The sequence below is a fragment of the Exophiala bonariae genome (assembly GCF_035927105.1).
Source record: "Exophiala bonariae strain CCFEE 5792 chromosome Unknown scaffold_11, whole genome shotgun sequence".
Lineage (NCBI taxonomy): Eukaryota > Fungi > Ascomycota > Eurotiomycetes > Chaetothyriales > Herpotrichiellaceae > Exophiala > Exophiala bonariae.
In genome coordinates this window covers 537,995-556,159 of record NW_027042486.1, presented here as the reverse complement: position 1 = coordinate 556,159, position 18,165 = coordinate 537,995, and the positions used below count along the sequence as shown (strand labels likewise).

Sequence of the window (18,165 nt, the reverse complement as noted above, 5' to 3'; positions counted from 1 at the left end):
TGGCGTGCTCTACATATGCGGCGCGAATCGGACAACTTTAAAGATTCGCTGTACATGTATGGCGGACAGTCTTCTCACACCGGCATTGCAGGCTTACTCGTACAACATGCTACTAGTATGAGTCAAAAAGATGCGCCGAAACTATTTACCAACCTCACACTGACTTGACATCTCATGTGGGAATTTTCTTCGACTTGCCAAGGTGGGAAGCTGATCACGCTGGCGGTTTCTCTTACGCCATCCATCTGGGTGCCACCTCACGCGACATGAACTTAAGTGCGCTCCCTGACTCGCCTCGCTATCCCGGATCTGTAAGTCGTGACTGGGGCTTCACGTGCTCAATCACCCAAGAGCGTCAATGAATGCAGTTCTAGTGCCTAGCCGAACTCATCATATGCTGCTTTTGCACAACCTGTCCTTGACGATCAGTGCCGAGCAAGTGGCTTGCCTCGATAGTGGCGGGTTATAACGCTCGGAAACTGCATTGTGTACCTAGTAGCAAACCCTGTTAAGCTTGTGGCTTACCCCAGCATGCCAGTGGTGAGCGCTCCCAAAATCTGCCTCAGCCCTGTCGGTTCTCACCTGAGTTAAGGTGTGATCGATATCCATCCTACCGAGGTAGTCAGAGACCTAGAGGGCATTTTGAGTTTTTCACAACAATTGAAAGACAAGCAGATGCGCACACTGAATTTTCCTCAGCTTGCAACTCAGCGCCGTTAAGCTGGGCTGCTTTGACCGATTCCAGGAGTGGAAGGTCAACTGCCCCAGTGTCAAACAGCCTATCAAACTTAATGTACCGGATCCTGGATACGAGGTTTCAATTCTCAGTGTCACTACTAACGAAAGAAGCATTTAGTGGCGTGTTGGGCCTTGCTTATCAGCCACTGCGGAGTACGGACCGTCTGACCATGCCAGTACCGACTGGCCGCTGTCGTCAGAGAAGGATGACAAGCTCTCCCCCCACTCGCAAATTCATTTTTACTCTAAAGACATACCCTCCGTGAAGATCATCGATGACGGAGATCTAAGCTTCAAAAAATTCAGAGTAGGGTGCTCTACAAAGTACCGAGTACGGTTCACAGATCAGTACCAAGCAGAACGAAGCATTCTCCCCGTAGACGTACTCGCGACTTTAGTGCGACTGAGGGGAATTGGCCGCATCCCTGCCTTGGGGTTACAATTCGGACCTGACCGATGACCCAGCGGGCACCATTTCGATGCTGGCTGAGGGTTGATTGGGTCACAAGCCAAGAGTTAAAAGGATCATCTCCTCTCCACCACTTACACGAGCGTTCTAGAAGACTAACTAGTACGAAGTAACTCTGGAGATGGAGTCTTTTGTCGATCAACCATGGATGATGCGATCTCATTCCCTGGCCAATGTCCACACCCGGTTAAGCAGGGAGCATTGGAAGCTTATCTTGATCAAGCCAGCTAAGTCCAGGCCTACAGATGCTTGACCTTTTCAAGCTCCTCGCCGAAAAGTCGCCACGCTGAAGCAATTGGATTTGAGATACTGCATCAAATCTCCCTCGAGAGACATGAATTCGCGGGGTGAGTGTAACCTACTTATCCCAGAACTCAAATGAGCGAATCAATGCTACGCTCTAATCATTGTACGCTCCCATACGCTTCCACTCTAGATCTAATCGCCCTTGCCGCGAGCCAGCTCGCGCCAGCTCAACTCCCGATAGGGTGGCGATTTGTGATGGCAACTTCCGGGCATGAAGGATTCAAACCCTGTCTATCACTCAAACACGCCATCTGCATGCGCGAATAGCCATGTGTGATTCTCATTTAATGAGACTTAGATGGAGGAGCTCATTATTATAAGAGCTTCCCATCCCCCTTTCATTTTGAGCAGTTTATGTCCTACATCTTAGACCATCGCAAATTCCAGAGAAATATACCAATCTCAACATGCCTGTTGATAATCCCGAGATCATTCAGTCTGCTGGACTGGCCGTCGACCTGCATGCTGATGGCGGTCGTCGTAAATCTGTTTCCAAGGCTGGCATAGAGCACGCCATTGCTACCGCCCAGCGAAGACCGTCTGAATATGATGATGTCCCCACGGAAGACGAGCTTCATGGCCCAACCGCTCTTCGTCGCGTTCCGGCTAAGATACCCCTATCCGTTTACACGGTGGCCTTCGTGGAGCTGTGTGAGAGATTCTCTTACTATGGCACCCAAATTGTTTGTAAGTATACTGCCTCTCACACTCCATCGGGCGGATTTTAAGAAAAAATATTTACAAAAACATATAGATTCGAACTTCGTGAATCATGCTTTACCTCTCCCTGCGCCAGACGGACCACCTGGCTCTCATCATAACACGGGAGCTGGAGGCGGCACGAGCCAGGGTATCTCTGGGGCACTTGGCCAAGGCCCACAGGCCGCCAACGGGATTAACACTTTCAACACCTTCTGGGTGTACTGTGTGCCCCTCCTCGGTGCGTGGGTTGCCGATGAACATTGGGGAAGATACAAGACAATCTGTGTTTCGATCGGAATCGCTATTCTTGGCCATATCATTCTGGTAATCTCAGCCATTCCCCCTGTCATTACCAACGAGAAAGCATGTTACGCCGTGTTTATCATAGGTGTGATAATTATGGGTCTTGGAACGGGAGGTTTTAAGCCCAACATTTCACCGCTGGTTGTGGAGCAGATCGATATTGAACGAGCCTATGTCAAAACCCTGCCCTCCGGGGAAAGAGTTATCGTTGATCCTATTATCACTCAAAGCAGGATCTATCACTACTTCTATCTGTTCATCAACATCGGAGCTTTAGTTGGGCAAATTGGTATGGTCTACGCCGAAAAATACGTCGGATTTTGGCTTTCTTTCCTTCTTCCAACTGTTGCTTTCCTCACAACCCCAGCGATCATGTGGTGGGGACGCAAGCGTTACCAACAACGACCACCAGCTGGCTCGACCGTTACCAAAGCTTTCCGAGTTCTCTTCTACGGCATGAAAGGTCGCTGGTCGTTCAACCCTTTCACCATGTGGAAGCGTGTTCACAACGGCTCGCTGTGGGAGGGCGCGATGCCTTCTAACATCCCTCCAAGTCAACGCCCGAACTGGATGACATTCGACGACGCATGGGTTCTTGAGGTCAGACGTGGATTTGCTGCTTGTGCCGTCTTCGCTTGGTACCCCCTTTACTGGCTGGCCTACGGACAGCTCACCAACAACTTCACTGCACAGGCCGGTACTATGAAATTAGGGGGCGTTCCCAATGATGTGGTCAATAATCTGGATCCTCTAGCTTTGGTTATTTTTATCCCGATTTGCGATTCCTTCTTGTATCCTGGTCTCCGGAAGATGGGATTCCAGTTTACCGCCATCAAGAAGATTACTGTCGGTTTCTGGACTGCCGCAGCAGCAATGATCTGGGCAGCCGTCGTCCAGTATTACATTTACAAGACCTCACCTTGCGGTTATGACGCAAACAACTGCTATAACGATGATGGATCAGTAAACCCTGCTCCAATCAACGTCTGGGCTCAGACCGGATGTTATGTCCTCATTGCATTCTCTGAAATCTTTGCCTCCATCACATCTCTGGAATATGCCTATTCGAAAGCACCAAAGAACATGAGATCGCTCGTCCAGGCTGTTGCGCTCTTCACGAACGCCATCTCTGCTGCCATTGCTGAAGCACTCAACCCTCTTGCAGGAGATCCATTGTTGATCTGGAACTACGGCGTCTTTGCCGTTGCGTCATTCATCGGCGGCTGCATCTTCATCGTGCAATTCTGGTCCCTTGATCAGGAAGAAGATCAGCTCAACCTGCTACCTGAGGGTCACGTTATTGCTCAAAAGGATATCGAAGAAGTCTCCATTAGTGAGGAACCTGCTCCAACCACGATTCCTGAGAAATTTTAAGCTAGACACAAGGGTTTGCTAATGACGAGAGGGCGTTTTCAAAGCCTTTGAACGTTAGTATGTGACATGACTAAAAGTAAATATTGTTCTTTAAAAGATACTCTACAATTGCAAAATATTTATATTCCTAACATTTTCCTCGATTGCTCCGCTTGGCAGGTACTGTTGTCGCATGAAGATTTGTCTACCTGCCGAGGCTAATCATCGGCTGACATTTGGACTTGCAAAAGGCTATCTTAGGGCTTTGGTAGGCTATCTGATTACCTAAACACTGAAGCCTTGGGTCTTTCACTTAACTATGCGGAAGTTTCTATTCTGATATCGTAGGATAACCAAGAATTTCCGGAGTTTGCAATTTTCACACATCAGACACTATGCAGCTAGAACCCTCATCTGGTCCGGCGGGCCTTCCTAATTCCAGCCAATGGAACATCAAAAATCCCAAGGGGGAGATATATCACATCCAAGCAGCGTGGCCTCTGGCGTGGGATTCCAGCAGCAAGAAAGGACAAGAAGTTCCGGTTTTGTAAGCCACCACAACACCTTATCGTTAAGAAAGCCCCCCATCGGATGTGACTAACATATTGCCACAGCTATGTTCTCGACGCTAACGCATATTTCTTTGGCACCGTTGAAGCGGTGCGTCGAAATGGCGTTCTCCCCGGTGGCAAGGACGGCATCGTGATCGGGATAGGCTACCCGCCGTCACGGTTTCCTTTTGACGGGCGGAGAAACTACGATTTGACGCCGCCGTCACCGCACTATGCCCCGCCGTTAGATGCTGACGGCAAGGCGTTTGCGGGTTTGCATGGCGGTGCAACGGAGTTCCTCGAGTTCGTGGTCAAGACTGTGCGCGAGCTGTTATTTACGGATGAGGGACCGTTCTCGAAGGACAATGTATCGATGGAAGTCCTAGTCGGCCATTCTTACGGTGGTCTTTGCACGCTTCATGCGCTTTTCACTAGAGCTACGCCGTTCCAGGCTTTCGTTGCGATCAGCCCGTCGATCTGGTGGAATGATAAGTTCTTGCTCTCCGAGCAGGATGCGTTCTTGGAGCGAGGCGTTGAGAAAGGAGTAGGCCTTGGACAACCTCAGTCCAAACCTCTGCTGTTTTTAGCGTACGGTTCTCTGGAACAAGACCCTATTCGTGCCCCAACCTGGACGGACGAGCAGTACGCCAAACAAGTCGCGTGGTATCACAGCATGTCGCTTGGCAAGCATACGGAGGCTATGTATGGGAAGTTGAAAGACTCCGAATCTTTTGATACCCTGCGCTTTCGTGTTTATGAGGGTGAAGACCACCTTTCAGTTGCGATGAATGGAATTAGTTGGGCTATATCGAGTATTGTAGATCTCGCACGATTTGGCTGACGATAATATATGATTTACTGGCCTGGGGCGAGATTTGCTATCTTCTTCACGAGGACCCAAGATAGAAATATTGGTTCATGCAGCATATGAATCTAGATGGCTTGCACTCATGTCGCTCAAATCCTTAGACAACGATTCACTATGGTTGTCTCAGGCTTTCAAGGACTGGTTGACTGGGACCAATGATTTAGTTCCCGGCTTTTATGCCAGTCGGAACTATTAGCAGCATATTTTTTTTACCCGAGGCAAGAAGAATGTGGATACAAAGTTTAGTCAGGGCCTGCAATGGCTACTTGAGTCTTTGTGGGGGACGCGCATGAAGTCCAGTGGGGTAAGGCCTGCGAGCCTCGGGCTCTTGATTCCTGACTCGATTCTTCAACCAAGAATTTCGTTCTTCAACATGCTTCTATCATATCAGAACACCCATATCTATCATTTCAGCGTTTCTCAATTCCTTACACACTAGATATGCGGGCGGCACGATACTATGGGAAGCGCGACATTCGGGTGGAAGATGTGCCTATTCCCGAACCCGGATCCAACCAATGTCTCATTGAGATAGCCTGGTGTGGAATCTGTGGGAGTGACCTTCACGAATATGTCGCAGGTTTTGCTCACTATAGTCCCTCTCAATTAATGCGAAACTGCTGACGATACCAAGGTCCCATGGGATGTCCGGTTCCGGAACGTCCACATCCATTGACGGGTGGTCATATTCCGGTAACCTTAGGGCATGAGTTCTGTGGACGCATCAAAAGTGCACCCTCGGGATCAAAGTTCAAAGTGGGCCAAGCCGTGATGGCCGACCCTCGAGTTTTGTGTTCGAAATGTCATTCTTGTAGCACAGGTAACGGCCATACATGTGATGCACTTGGATTCAATGGAATTAGCGGGGGCACTGCGGGAGGTGGCCTCTCCGAATTTGCTGCCATCGACGAGGACATGCTGTACGCACTACCTGAGAGTGTCGACTTGGATTTTGCGGCACTCATCGAGCCCCTGACAGTCGCATGGCACGCTATCAAGACCATCAACGCAAAGATTGAAGGTCTCGATGCGTTGATCATTGGTGGCGGTCCTGTCGGGTATGCTCTTGCCTGCACTCTTCGGGCAGAAAATGTCAAAAGTATATTAGTGAGCGAACCGACTCTTAAACGAAGAGAACAGGCAAAAGCAGTGGTGGACAAAGTCATCGACCCAAGATCTGAGAATGTTGGGGACGTCTGCCGCAGTACCACAGGAGGCAAAGGCGTCGATTTGGTCTTTGACTGCGCTGGCATTCAAGTGGGCCTAGAAGCTGCATTTGATGCAATTGTGCGTGGAGGATACTTCGTCAATGTTGCTGTTTGGGAGGTACCAGTAAGTTTTCCGAGGCTCGAGCACAAGATACGATACCTGATACGCATAGATGTCAATTCCTTTCTACCAATTCTTCCTCAAGGAAATCAAAATCTTCAGCTCTTGCTGCTACAACAAGCAGGACTTCGAGGATGTCGTCCGCTTGATAGGGCAAGGTGAATAGCCTTCTCCTGTTGGAATCAAAACTTAGTGTTAACATTTCCAGGTAAATTCCCAGGGTACCAGAACATGGTAACAGATCGGATATCGGTTGAGGATATTGTCAGTAAAGGATTCGAGGAATTGGTCAATAACAAAGACGACCACATCAAGATTCTCGTATCGCCTAAATAGATGGAGAATAATCATCTTATCGTGCCAGATACGGAAAGGGGATCGAGTCGCCAGGTTTTCCGCTGGAAACACTGTTTGCCTTGGGTGGGTTTGTCATCGATCAGTAGTAATAAGTGGGTAAACTGCAAGAAAGAATCAACAATGAGCCCTTGCTTGCAAAGCGGAATTCCTCAACCAGTGCTCCATTTACCAGGGATGTTATACGAATACTTGACGACAATAATGATGGGTGTTTTTGGCGGGCGCCTGAGGCTACGTCATATGGGGGACGAGTAGGAGTTATGGTATGTCCTGGCCAACAAGGCGGGGATCTACGCATAGCCTTGATCCTTCGGCTAGCCCCCAAAGTCAAGTCAAACAACTAGCCAGCTGCTCAGCCTCCCAGGACTGAACGATCATTCGTAGTTTCCTGTGTATCTTATTACATAACAGGGAACAGCACCAGACGAAAGTGTCCAAGACTCCTGGTCGATACCTCTATCTTGTCTTGGCTCTCCAGGCACCTGTCAACATGTCGAGAGCTGTTCGGAATCCTTAATGCGCCTTTCAGGAAATATACTCTGTGCCCTTGCGTTAGCGCTCCACATGTAGGCCGTCCACCAAACCCAGTATCGTCGGGACCATTTCGAGAGGCTATGTACCAATGACAAGTCCACGTAGGGAACGGCACGTGAATGGGTAGACATACTGATCTATTTCCATATTGGCGCCGGCACTTGGGTAGCAATATATTAGGTTTGGATAAGCCCTTTTACTCCCAATCATCATTCTATCCTATCCGTACCTTTTCAGCAACAACTCTCCTTGCACTACACACTGAACTTTGCCGACAACTTCGAAAGTTTGCGACAAATATCACCATCCCGGAGAACGATGCAGCGCTCAGTTGAAAATGCATTCATCAGTGCAAGTGAAAAGAATCGAAGCTTGGCCTTCTGGAGTGTGAGCCTCAGGTTCCTTGCCACTTTGTTCATACTGGTCGGCCTTGGTCTGCAGATAGGAGCTGCAACCCTGAATTCTGACAACTTTGAGATATGGATTTCTCCTGAGTCATTTGTATTTGTTCGTCTACCTGTGCATTTATGACAGTTGTTCGATTTTGCTGACAATCCTTTAGCTTGGGATCGGATTGATCTGGAACGTCACCGAATTCATTGTTCGGTTTCAGAAGAAGACTGGCATGCATCCGGGTGCTCATGTGGCATTCGATCTGATTTTGTTTGGCGGGCTGTTCAGTTCTGGGCTGATACAAATTCTTATCAACTATTGGGAGTCCTTGCCGGTTGCAGCTGGTAGTGTTAAGATTGTATGCTGGTATGTTTCTCATCTCATGTGGATTACTGTGCTCATGAGAACTCGAACTGACCCGCCACGATCTAGTCTTCTGCATTTCGTCTTATTCGTCTTTGCTTGTGTAGATTGTCATCGCTTGCGTACAAAGAATGCAGCGGATCTCGTCGCACAAGCAGTAGCAAGCCTTAAGGACAACGAGCAGTTTGAGTTATCCAGTGTCGGTGCAGTGAAAGAAGTTGCTCCTGGGATGGCTTTGATCTCCATAAAGACATTGGCGAAGCTGCAAAATACGGTTTGCGAGAAATGCGGCGAGACCAAAATCTGATCTGCTCGGCCATTATGGCGAAGCCTGCGCCCACACTCGTTTCTGCCATCTCAGTCAGACTGGAAGCCCATTGGAAATGGGTCCACCTCTCCACGTGAACGATAAATACATATCCGTATGTATCCATTGGCGATGGTCCATAGTGATGTTTAGTTGAATAATGTCTAATATCGATCCACCATTTGTTATCAAACTCGCAAGCACGCGAGAAACTAGGATCCAATGTTACTAAGGTAGTTCGAAGCGTTGAGAGCCCCGAGCTCGAGCACTTGCTGTTTCCGAGGGATCTGTGGACGGTAACTCAACCACCTGTGAGTCGGAAAGCTCGACAACTTCTCGATAGTTGGATTTATGGTCTTGAGCATGTCCGTAAGTTTCATATCGGTCCTGGGGGAGCTTTTTACCATTCGTCTGGTGTCGTTTTCGATAGATGAAAAAGCCCACGACGACCAGGAGGAGAATAGCCACGACACCACCGACCGCACCTCCGATAACAGCGCCAGATGAATTTGAACTGGAAGAGGATGTTTCTGCTGGGAGTGCTGATCCATCCGAGGTTCTGGATGGATTGGAACTGGATGCGACAGAAGAGATGACATTGATGCTGGTGGTCGTCGAGGTGGGTGCCTGCGGAGAAGATGTTGCTGCTGAATACTCGTCAGTATTAGATCAAATTTTGGTCATATTCCATGAATTACCAGCTGTAGAAGATATTGCTTGACTCAGTAGCTGTAATGCAATCTCCCCGGATTGAAGCTCATATCCAGGATTTCCGCAACCATTGCTTCCGCCCAACTGAACAGCATAACCATCGGTACCCGGCAAACAGCAAAAGTAGCCGGAGTCTACTCCACCGTTGTTATATAAGCTCCAGGATGGGTCCGCGCATACAGGATTCTGCACAATAGTCGAGGTACAGTTTCCCGAAGTACAACAGACTTGGTTATATGGGTTAACACAATTACTTCCTCCTACACAACAAGCATAGTAGGGTGCAACGGTAGCACCACATTCCGTTTCTGTTGACAAACAACTGCCATTCCTCCGCAATGCAAACCCGGCGACCTCGTCGGCAGACATCGCGGTATGGACTATTATTGACGAGTTTGGATCAAGGTTGTGTGATTTATGGTGCAATGGCCTTCCTTTACTGAGAGGAGCTTTTTCGAAGTGACGATTCGGGATTTGCGGTCAGTAGGAGGAGTAATTGTGTAGAAGAACAAAGAGCCGTTGCCAAGGAAGTTCAAGGAAGAGAGATCTGGCCTGGCAACTTTGGGATGCTGAATGATTTTCTTCATGAACTCGGCCGTTCGGCTGTGTCGCATGACGGGCTTCACGAGTGGGTATGATCCACTGGGCTGAGAATGGCACTTTCCTATGTGGGTTCGACGGTTCGACCATCTCCCGAAGCTGAAAATTCGCAGATGTGTTTTAACCCTCATGGCCCATAAATCTAGTGGTGCCCTAATGTCACGGACTCTCATGCTTTGAATCTTGATCGGTATCCATGACCAGGTTGAATGAGTTATTGTTACTCTTTTTGGCATGAGTTATTGTTACTCTTTTTGGCATACTGGTGACGATTGGAACGAGCTTTCGCGTTTGGGTGACTTCCAAAGTTGTGATGCCCCTAGGAACAGCTCGAAGTCCGACTTCTGGCCCAAGGCACACACCAAACTTCGCAGGAAAAAGGCCAAGCACTGTTTCACATTTGGACCATCGCTATTCTCGGACTGGCGTACCCCGTAGCTGGGAGAGTCGCGACTCTCGCCAGGCCAGGACTTACGGATCGAGATGGTGTATCCGTAGGGAATCACTCAGTCGAAGTGCTAAACGAGATGGATGTTGGTAGGATTAGTACGAGGCACTCGTACTTCGTAGTCCTGGAACAACAGCTGACTTCGTCCCAAGTACCCCGACAATTTGAGCATTGAACGCCAAGATCTCTCAGGGGGAGGAACACCGTTCTGCCCAGATATCTAATTTCGAGCTCGAATTGGGGAAGTAAGTACTCAATAGCAGTACCAAGAATATCTAAAGGCGTACGTTTATCGCCTTGTAAGCTCACTTCCTGGTCTTCCAGCATACTTGGGTCAAACGACTGATTCCATATGTACGCTGCAGCTGCAGATGCTGCATCCAAGCGCAAGGACTGATGCGCAGGCAATCTTGTGCGAATCAACATATCCTGACTAAATCCAGGGCCTCTTGCTGACAGAGCTACCTGGCAAGGTATTCGAGCTTAAGTTGACATCCCAAAACACTTAAATAGATGGTGGTCTCCTTCTGGTCCAGACAGATCATCTTATGGTATCTGATCGTGGGGAAGACTTCGCATACACGGACCAAAATCTTCCCGTCTTCGAGTGCCTCGGCTTGTCGCCTTACCCGCAGCATTCTACAGCCTCCACAAGTTAGGCCTCCACTCAAAATGATGCTACTTCCATGCTTATTACTTAGATAACCCGTAATGAACACTCGTTGGCATTGCACTAGTGTCATCCCTATATTGGAGGCCTTCACTTCAGTGCAAAGTTAGACTCTTACAGTAACACTCATTCTTTCGTGTTTCACGAACTTCGAATCATGCCAGTCTCCGGCTCTACCACTACATTACTGCAGAAGGAGAAGCGAGTAAAGCGACAGCACAACAAGACACGTTCCGGCTGTATCACCTGTCGCCGGCGTCATCTCAAATGTGATGAAGGACAACCTAACTGCAACAGATGCCTTGACGGCCGTCGAAGATGTGAAGGGTATAACACCCCAATTCCATGGTTGTTTGAATCGCAAAATGTGAAAGCTACCATGGTCTATCAATCAGCGAGTAATCTCCGGACTGGTAAGACTCTTGACAGAAAAACGAATGTTCCCCGGCAGACCTGGAAACATACAGATCATCACACAATCTGGCAATGCAGGCCCGTAACATCCATCTACTCACTGAATCAACCCTTATCAATTTATGCAGATTGGTCAGAGACGGAACGCTATAAGTTGTGGCTTTATCTGCAGCTCTCTCGTAGCACCCTTGAGGTAGCTGATGCCGCTGATGTTGGGCTATTTTGCACCTTTTTACCGCAAGTCTGTTTACAAGTTCTCCCTATGCGATTCGCCATCTTAAGTTTCGCGTCCTACATCGGCAGCCTCATCGATCCAACTGATGCAACTAGGCTCCAAGCCGACGCTGAGTTGCAGTACCGACAGGTTCTCAGGTCCGCTGCAACGGTACAAAGTCTATCATCGAGTTCGAGTTGGGTCGAGCTATTTCTTGTGTCGCTAGTGCTCAGATGCTTGGAGACCTATCGCAATGATTATGGCCGAGCCTCAACACACCTGCGAGGCGCGATTGGCATAATCCAAGCAAATGAATCAGCAAACGCAAGTCAATCACTTGATCCTTGCGTACTGCAGATCATCAATCGCTTTAAGGCGAAGACCAACAGTCGTTCAAAGACTTTGTCACATTCCCCAATGTCAGGATTTGCTAAGTTCAATTCAATTATCGATGGCGTGTGCAGACATTTGGATCAGGCGGCTGAAACGGGCTTTCGAGGAACTGCTCAGGGTATCCTGGTCGAACAGTGCGTCATGGAGCTTGACTCTTCCTTTCCAGACATGAGAGTCGACGAAATTCCCTCAAACCAGACTTCGTCATTGATATACCTGCGGATCCAATTCCAAATATGTCGCCTTGTTCTTCTCAATCTAGGACACTCAGACACGCTCTCCAAACCTGAGTCGTACAAAGCACTACAAGATATTCTCGATTTATGTGTTCAATTCAGTAATCTGGGCCTAAATGACGTTGCCACAGTGTCATCACAAGGTCAACGAGTACGGCTAGGATTTGGTATCGAATTCATCTCCGATGTACTTTTCGTGGCCACAGTATGCGGTAGTATACAGATTCGAAGGTCAGCTATCTCATTATTACGTTCGTGTTATCGACAAGAGTGGTTATGGGATAGCTTTCAGGCAGCACAAATCGCAGAATGGCTGTTAAGTCAAGAAGTTGATAACATCGGCCCAGAAACAGGTTCATCTGCTGTGCGGCCCTCCATAACGTCTGCTGGGTTCTATCAAGAAGGAGGAGACAGGTACTCCTCATTTCAGAGACCTTCCTGGGTTCGTCTCAACTTGAGTTGGCCTGAGAGAGACACCAAGCATTGGCTAATGTTGGATCGCCCCTCGCAGAGGGCTCAGGCTCGAGCTCAAATTGCCAAACCGAAAGAACTCCTTCTCTGCTACAATCTGCAAGGCCCATTCTGGCCTTCGACTGCATTGGCTCTGACCAAGTCGTATAATAGGTTGCAAACCCAATATCAAAGCGAGGCTACTGTTCCGAGCAAATCATCTTGAAGTTATGATTTGAATCTTGGATGCAGCAACGGAAGACGGATATCAATCAAAAGAGCGTGAAGAGCGTGAACAGGCGTCTTGATTGCCTAACAACACTATTCAACCTGAAATGTCATGCCAATCAAGTGGCTATCGCAAAGAGGTTCTCTTGCGCTCATCAGCTAACTACTCACAACAACCACATGCCACAGCTGTTCGGCTCTACTAATACCTGCTGAGGTGTTGATCCATAGCACTCATTTTCACTTGAAACCGTAGCAAGCAGCTCATGAAGTCTTCTTCCAGATCGCTTTCTCCCAGACAAAGGTACAGCGCTGCTGGACCTCATGTGCACTCAGAGCTGGTATTCGGATCGATTCCAAATCGTCACAGCGCTCATATTGCTCGATATCTTTGAGCGTATCGGTCTGCTTCGTTGGAAAGAACCCCGTTGGGTCTTCATATTCGTACACCATCAAAAATTGTCCGGTGGAGACAACAGGCTCGGGCGCATGACGCTGCGCATTATCACGACCAGTGCATTTTGCTATATCTTCTGTGTCTGGAGGAGCCGAAACTCTCACACCTTTTGCGCATGCCGTCCATGTGTGTGGCACGCCCGGGGCAATCGTCACTAACGTCTTTGGTGGTATAACGAATATTTCGCCATTCAACTCAACGAGAGCAACCCCTGAGAGTACGAGAATACGCTCTGCAGTGAAAGCCTGATCATTCGGATTTTGCGACTCTGGTGGTGATATATGCACGTGTCGAGGCAAGCGATAATCGGTTGTGAATTCGATGAAACCAAGTTGACCCCCGTATGAACGAATCTTGGACTGGCCTTGTTCTGGTTCTTGCAGATGGAGATGCTGACCAGGCGATAACTCGTGCATTATCACTGGGATAGCGCTAAACGGTGTTCTGATGTTGGCTCCACGGCCGTGAACAATCGTGCTACCATTGTTCAATACTATGCCATAACTGTGTGGCAGAGACATCTCGCTAATATCGAAGGTATGGTCTGCGATATATCCAGTATGGCGAAGATTCGAGTTTGAAAAATCATATTGCGTCAGACCTCGGTAGACTATTACCAACGCTTTATCATTCAAGCTTAACTCACAAGTACTTAGCAGCTCCTACCCATTTCTTAGCCCCAATGATCTCGTTCCATGCCGGAACGGTCAGGTTGATATAAATTTTCGCAGCATACGACAATTCACAACACGGTACGGTATAATTGCCAGATAAAATCTCGTGGGTGAGCGTGGTTTCCCACCAATCAGACACGGAGGAATTTCATTTTCCCAGCCAGAACCACATCTCCGAGCTTTTTCGGAGATGGCAAGGCTGACAATCCCCTCTCTCCACCAAGGACGAAAACACCAAATTCTATGGCAGGTTGTCTCTGCAAGATATCAGAATCGGATACGTCATTCAGATGAGGCATGCTGAACTACAGCACACATGGAATTCAGCTTGCTCGCTGGATCCATTGGTCTCGGCCAATGAGCCGCAATTGGGAATTCAAATCCCAATCAATACCGGGGACAGAACAAATGGCAACCCTATGAATGCTGCAGCTGTGTACGCTCGCTTAGAGACGCATAATTCGGCATGGTATTGCACTACAAAGCTGCCCTTTGATATGGAAGAGAATGCGCTTAGTGTACGTGCGAAGTCTTATCACTCTGGCTCTACCAGTTTAGTTTTCTTTGGACTTACACGAACCACGTCTTCCCATTCTACAGACCTTGAGCAACACCGATTTCCAGTTGACATAGAATTCATGATAATCGATTGAAAACCACTACTCGTACTTGCACGCCAGCATCGTCCAGATGAAATCTCCCTTGCCATCAGACCTAAAATCCAAGACGGTTGTGGTCACCGGAGGCGCCAATGGCATTGGTGCAGCAATTGTCGATTCTTACGCACGCCTCGGCGCGAATATAGTGATCGCAGATCTCCCATCCGCCTCCTCTTCCGCGAACAAGATCATTAATTCTGTCACAGGTGGAGGCCGTATGATTTTTGTCCCCGCTGATATCACGAATTGGTTTTCTATGGTTGATTTGTTCAAAACCACGAAATCAAATTTTGGAAGAGTGGACATCGTCGTTGCGAATGCAGGAATCATGGAAACTAAACCTTTCTTCGATTTTGATGTCGACATCAGTACGGGAGATCTTAAGGAGGAACCAGGTCTTGCGAGGGTGATTGATGTCAATCTTAAGGGGACAATGAACAGTAAGCGCATAATAGTCTGCATCGTGGCCCCAGATCTAGTCAGAAATATGCACGATTCATATGATGCTCAGGATCGCAGAGAGTTACTGATTTAAGGCGATGCCCTGTACTGACAAGCCATGCTCACGTAGCCCTTCGTTTGGCAATGTTCAACATGCAGTCCAACCCGCTTCAACAGTTTCCCTGGCTCGAAGCATCATCTTCCCTCGTTGGGACCCCACCAGCACCCACTAGAGGCAGCATTGTTCTCATATCCTCGACTTCTGGATTCTTCGGAGGAACGTCCGTGGTCAGTTATGTTGCTTCTAAACATGGTGTCATTGGACTATTACGGGCAACCCAGTCTGCGGCGCGCAAGTTCGATGTCCAGGTTAATGCTGTCGCACCATTCATCACTCCTACATTCATTACGGAAGGATACTCAGACAAGTACCGGCAGCGTGGGCTGCCACTGAATACGCCGACGAATGTGGCGGATGCGGTTTTGAGGACGAGCCTTGGTTTATTTGGCGATCCTGCAGAATCTGTTACTTTTGGAAGATGCTACCTGGTGGGTTTCTTGTTAGTCTGTGTCCGGCGCCTCCCTACTGATTTATATCTCCTTGCAGGTTGCAGGTGGGACTACGAGAGAAGTTGAAGGGCCACGAAACTCCATGATCGCATCGTACATGGGTGAAGAAGTGAAGCAGGCGTTGACTCAGGCACAACAATTCTTTGAGCAGCTTGGCGGATATCCGCTGCCTCAAGCCAGAGTATAACTATCGAAGTATGGAGGCACCTTGTCACTTATGTTTATTAATAGGCTCCTGGCCACCAAGCACGAGCCCTTAAGTGCTCTCTTCAACCTGTGCCTGCCTTTCAATGCCTGGCAATAATTGGATTGGCTTGGTCGCCTTGGGCTGCCTTAGTACTATCATTTAAGGAAGGTATAACAGTGAGCAAAGGATACACGCGACAGTGGTGCACAAGAATCCTATAAATTGAAGCAAACAGGACCCGACGTCATCCTAAAACCTCGATGTGTAGCTTTCTACTGGGTAGTATAAATAAAAAACAGGCTGGGGGTCGCCGGAACATTACTCATACGATAGATCATGCTTATTGGTGGAGTTGGGCATCATGCACATCCATCTCCGATAATTTTACACCTTGATTCGATCGTATGTTTCCCTCATCCGATGTAATTCCGCATGAGCTCGTGTGCAGCATAAACGTTCACGCTTTTGGAAACTGGACCTTAGAGTTGGCTGTTGATGGTTCAACAACCTTTGCTATATCTATGATGTCCACGCCTTGATGCCATGATGGTTTTCATTTCCATACTCAAGAACTCAACGACTCCTACGACTGAAACTGACCCACAAAAAGACTTGTACCGACACCCACTACCAAAATCAACAATAAGAGAGAAACATTCGAATACTTAGTATGCCGGAAGTCAAAGTACTGATCATCGGCTGCGGTGTGGCTGGGCCTGTCCTAGCACATTTCCTGAAACGCAAAGGCTACACGCCGATTGTATTCGAGAAAGTCACCAAGTTAGGAGATGCAGGCGCCTCACTAATGTTGATGCCGAACGGACTCAAAGTTCTCGGTCTAGCCGGCATCCTCCCCGAGATTCAACGAGATTCAATTGATCTCCAAGCTTTTGTGGACAAGACTGCGAACGACGAGGTTTTAGGCACTTCCAGTATCCCAACTACGTTCAAGCAGAAGTATGGTACGCCAGGACTTGGCGTCAAGCGTACCGAGCTGAATTTAAAATTGAAGAGCCTGGTCGAAGAACTCGGTGTCGATGTCAGGGAGGGTTGGGAGCTGGATGATGTCGAGGAGACGGATGATTCGGTTACTGCGCACTTCAAAGGGAGAGAATCTGTGACCGGTTCATTCTTGATTGGCTGTGATGGTATCAAGGCTGCTTCAAGGAGAGTGCTATTGGGAAAGACTGGTCTCGAAGAAGGATTGCCCGAATTCACAGGCTTGACTCAGGTAAGTGGCACCAACGATTTGGAAATACTCCAAAATCTGTCTTCGACTGTCCACCAACCTCCTTGCTAACAAATATCGTGCTCCAACCAAAGACGGCTGGTCTGTCACCAACTCCAGTGGCCCTTGGAGCCCTTCCAGCGATGCGGAACTGGTACGGCGAAGGCGTGCACGTGATATCATACCCAGTTTCCCCGACCGTTGCCTCATGGGCCATCACATTGCCTGAAGGATCTGGTCAAGAAGCTGCGTGGGGGCTGTGTACAGCAGAAGAGATCGAAGAACGCAAACGGACGTTGTCCGAGCACGTCAAGTCATGGAGTGACGGCGTCCCTTATGAACTGATAACCTCAGCTACTAGGATCATCAAGTTCGGCATTTATGATCGTGAAGAGATGAAGCCAGAACAGTGGCACTCGAGACGATGTGTCCTTGTTGGCGACGCTGCTCACCCAACGAGCCCACACTTGGGCCAAGGAGCGAACCAGGCCCTGTAAGTCTCAAAAGCCAGTCTCAAGCAGTGGATCCACTGTTGAGGTCGAAATTTCTTGAATCTTGTTATCACCTAGTGCAAACCCGAATGTTGCTCCTGCATGTACTGACCAGTATCGATCAACAGGGAAGATTGCTATACCCTTTCGAATGCACTCCCAAGCCTTGATGCCACGGACACAGATTACGAAGGCAAAATCGCGACACTTGGAGCTCCTCTCACTGAAATATTCCAACGATTCGCTGAGAAGCGACAACCACGAACCGCAGCTTTGGTCAAAGGTGCTCGTGCACAGGGAAATCAACGGGTTGTTACCACGGGGCCAGAAGATTGTCGGAGGAGAGATGAACAAATCAAGGCTGTGTGGGCAGATAGCGAGGCCATTCGTCGTAAATACGATGCGCTGCTGAGTGAACCATTCCAGCATTCTTCGCAGTGACAAGGCTGCGAGAGGCATAGTGCGAGGGTGGAAATCGGTTTAGCGAGGTTTGAGATCTCTTGATTGTATTATAGATACCG

The 18,165-nt window shown here is 48.5% G+C and overlaps 10 protein-coding genes across 10 annotated transcripts; 8 read left to right on the top strand and 2 right to left on the bottom strand.

Annotated features, from left to right (window-relative positions):
* Window positions 1-1,920: 1,920 nt before the first annotated feature.
* LTR84_001861 (uncharacterized protein) lies at window positions 1,921-3,892 on the top strand (the record flags this gene model as incomplete). The annotated part of the gene is made up of 2 exons (XM_064845479.1): window positions 1,921-2,200; window positions 2,268-3,892. The coding sequence occupies 2 exons, from the start codon at window positions 1,921-1,923 to the stop codon at window positions 3,890-3,892; spliced, it is 1,905 nt and encodes a 634-aa protein (XP_064707024.1).
* A 374-nt stretch (window positions 3,893-4,266) lies between these two features.
* Window positions 4,267-5,263, top strand: LTR84_001860 (uncharacterized protein; the record flags this gene model as incomplete). Its single annotated transcript, XM_064845478.1, has 2 exons — window positions 4,267-4,418; window positions 4,486-5,263. 2 exons carry the CDS (start codon window positions 4,267-4,269, stop codon window positions 5,261-5,263), a joined length of 930 nt encoding a protein of 309 aa, XP_064707023.1.
* Window positions 5,264-5,731: 468 nt separating this feature from the next.
* On the top strand, window positions 5,732-6,955 carry LTR84_001859 (uncharacterized protein; the record flags this gene model as incomplete). Its single annotated transcript, XM_064845477.1, has 4 exons — window positions 5,732-5,870; window positions 5,925-6,622; window positions 6,672-6,777; window positions 6,828-6,955. 4 exons carry the CDS (start codon window positions 5,732-5,734, stop codon window positions 6,953-6,955), a joined length of 1,071 nt encoding a protein of 356 aa, XP_064707022.1.
* Window positions 6,956-7,828: 873 nt separating this feature from the next.
* On the top strand, window positions 7,829-8,573 carry LTR84_001858 (uncharacterized protein; the record flags this gene model as incomplete). Its single annotated transcript, XM_064845476.1, has 3 exons — window positions 7,829-8,017; window positions 8,073-8,269; window positions 8,336-8,573. The coding sequence occupies 3 exons, from the start codon at window positions 7,829-7,831 to the stop codon at window positions 8,571-8,573; spliced, it is 624 nt and encodes a 207-aa protein (XP_064707021.1).
* A 228-nt stretch (window positions 8,574-8,801) lies between these two features.
* On the bottom strand, window positions 8,802-9,653 carry LTR84_001857 (uncharacterized protein; the record flags this gene model as incomplete). The annotated part of the gene is made up of 2 exons (XM_064845475.1): window positions 8,802-9,220; window positions 9,272-9,653. The coding sequence occupies 2 exons, from the start codon at window positions 9,651-9,653 to the stop codon at window positions 8,802-8,804; spliced, it is 801 nt and encodes a 266-aa protein (XP_064707020.1).
* Window positions 9,654-11,159: 1,506 nt separating this feature from the next.
* On the top strand, window positions 11,160-12,935 carry LTR84_001856 (uncharacterized protein; the record flags this gene model as incomplete). The annotated part of the gene is made up of 1 exon (XM_064845474.1): window positions 11,160-12,935. The coding sequence occupies one exon, from the start codon at window positions 11,160-11,162 to the stop codon at window positions 12,933-12,935; it is 1,776 nt and encodes a 591-aa protein (XP_064707019.1).
* Window positions 12,936-13,201: 266 nt separating this feature from the next.
* LTR84_001855 (uncharacterized protein) lies at window positions 13,202-13,915 on the bottom strand (the record flags this gene model as incomplete). Its single annotated transcript, XM_064845473.1, has 1 exon — window positions 13,202-13,915. One exon carries the CDS (start codon window positions 13,913-13,915, stop codon window positions 13,202-13,204), a length of 714 nt encoding a protein of 237 aa, XP_064707018.1.
* Window positions 13,916-14,758: 843 nt separating this feature from the next.
* LTR84_001854 (uncharacterized protein) lies at window positions 14,759-15,262 on the top strand (the record flags this gene model as incomplete). Its single annotated transcript, XM_064845472.1, has 1 exon — window positions 14,759-15,262. The coding sequence occupies one exon, from the start codon at window positions 14,759-14,761 to the stop codon at window positions 15,260-15,262; it is 504 nt and encodes a 167-aa protein (XP_064707017.1).
* A 59-nt stretch (window positions 15,263-15,321) lies between these two features.
* On the top strand, window positions 15,322-15,925 carry LTR84_001853 (uncharacterized protein; the record flags this gene model as incomplete). The annotated part of the gene is made up of 2 exons (XM_064845471.1): window positions 15,322-15,717; window positions 15,776-15,925. The coding sequence occupies 2 exons, from the start codon at window positions 15,322-15,324 to the stop codon at window positions 15,923-15,925; spliced, it is 546 nt and encodes a 181-aa protein (XP_064707016.1).
* A 543-nt stretch (window positions 15,926-16,468) lies between these two features.
* LTR84_001852 (uncharacterized protein) lies at window positions 16,469-18,085 on the top strand (the record flags this gene model as incomplete). The annotated part of the gene is made up of 4 exons (XM_064845470.1): window positions 16,469-16,474; window positions 16,575-17,156; window positions 17,249-17,646; window positions 17,773-18,085. 4 exons carry the CDS (start codon window positions 16,469-16,471, stop codon window positions 18,083-18,085), a joined length of 1,299 nt encoding a protein of 432 aa, XP_064707015.1.
* Window positions 18,086-18,165: the final 80 nt, after the last annotated feature.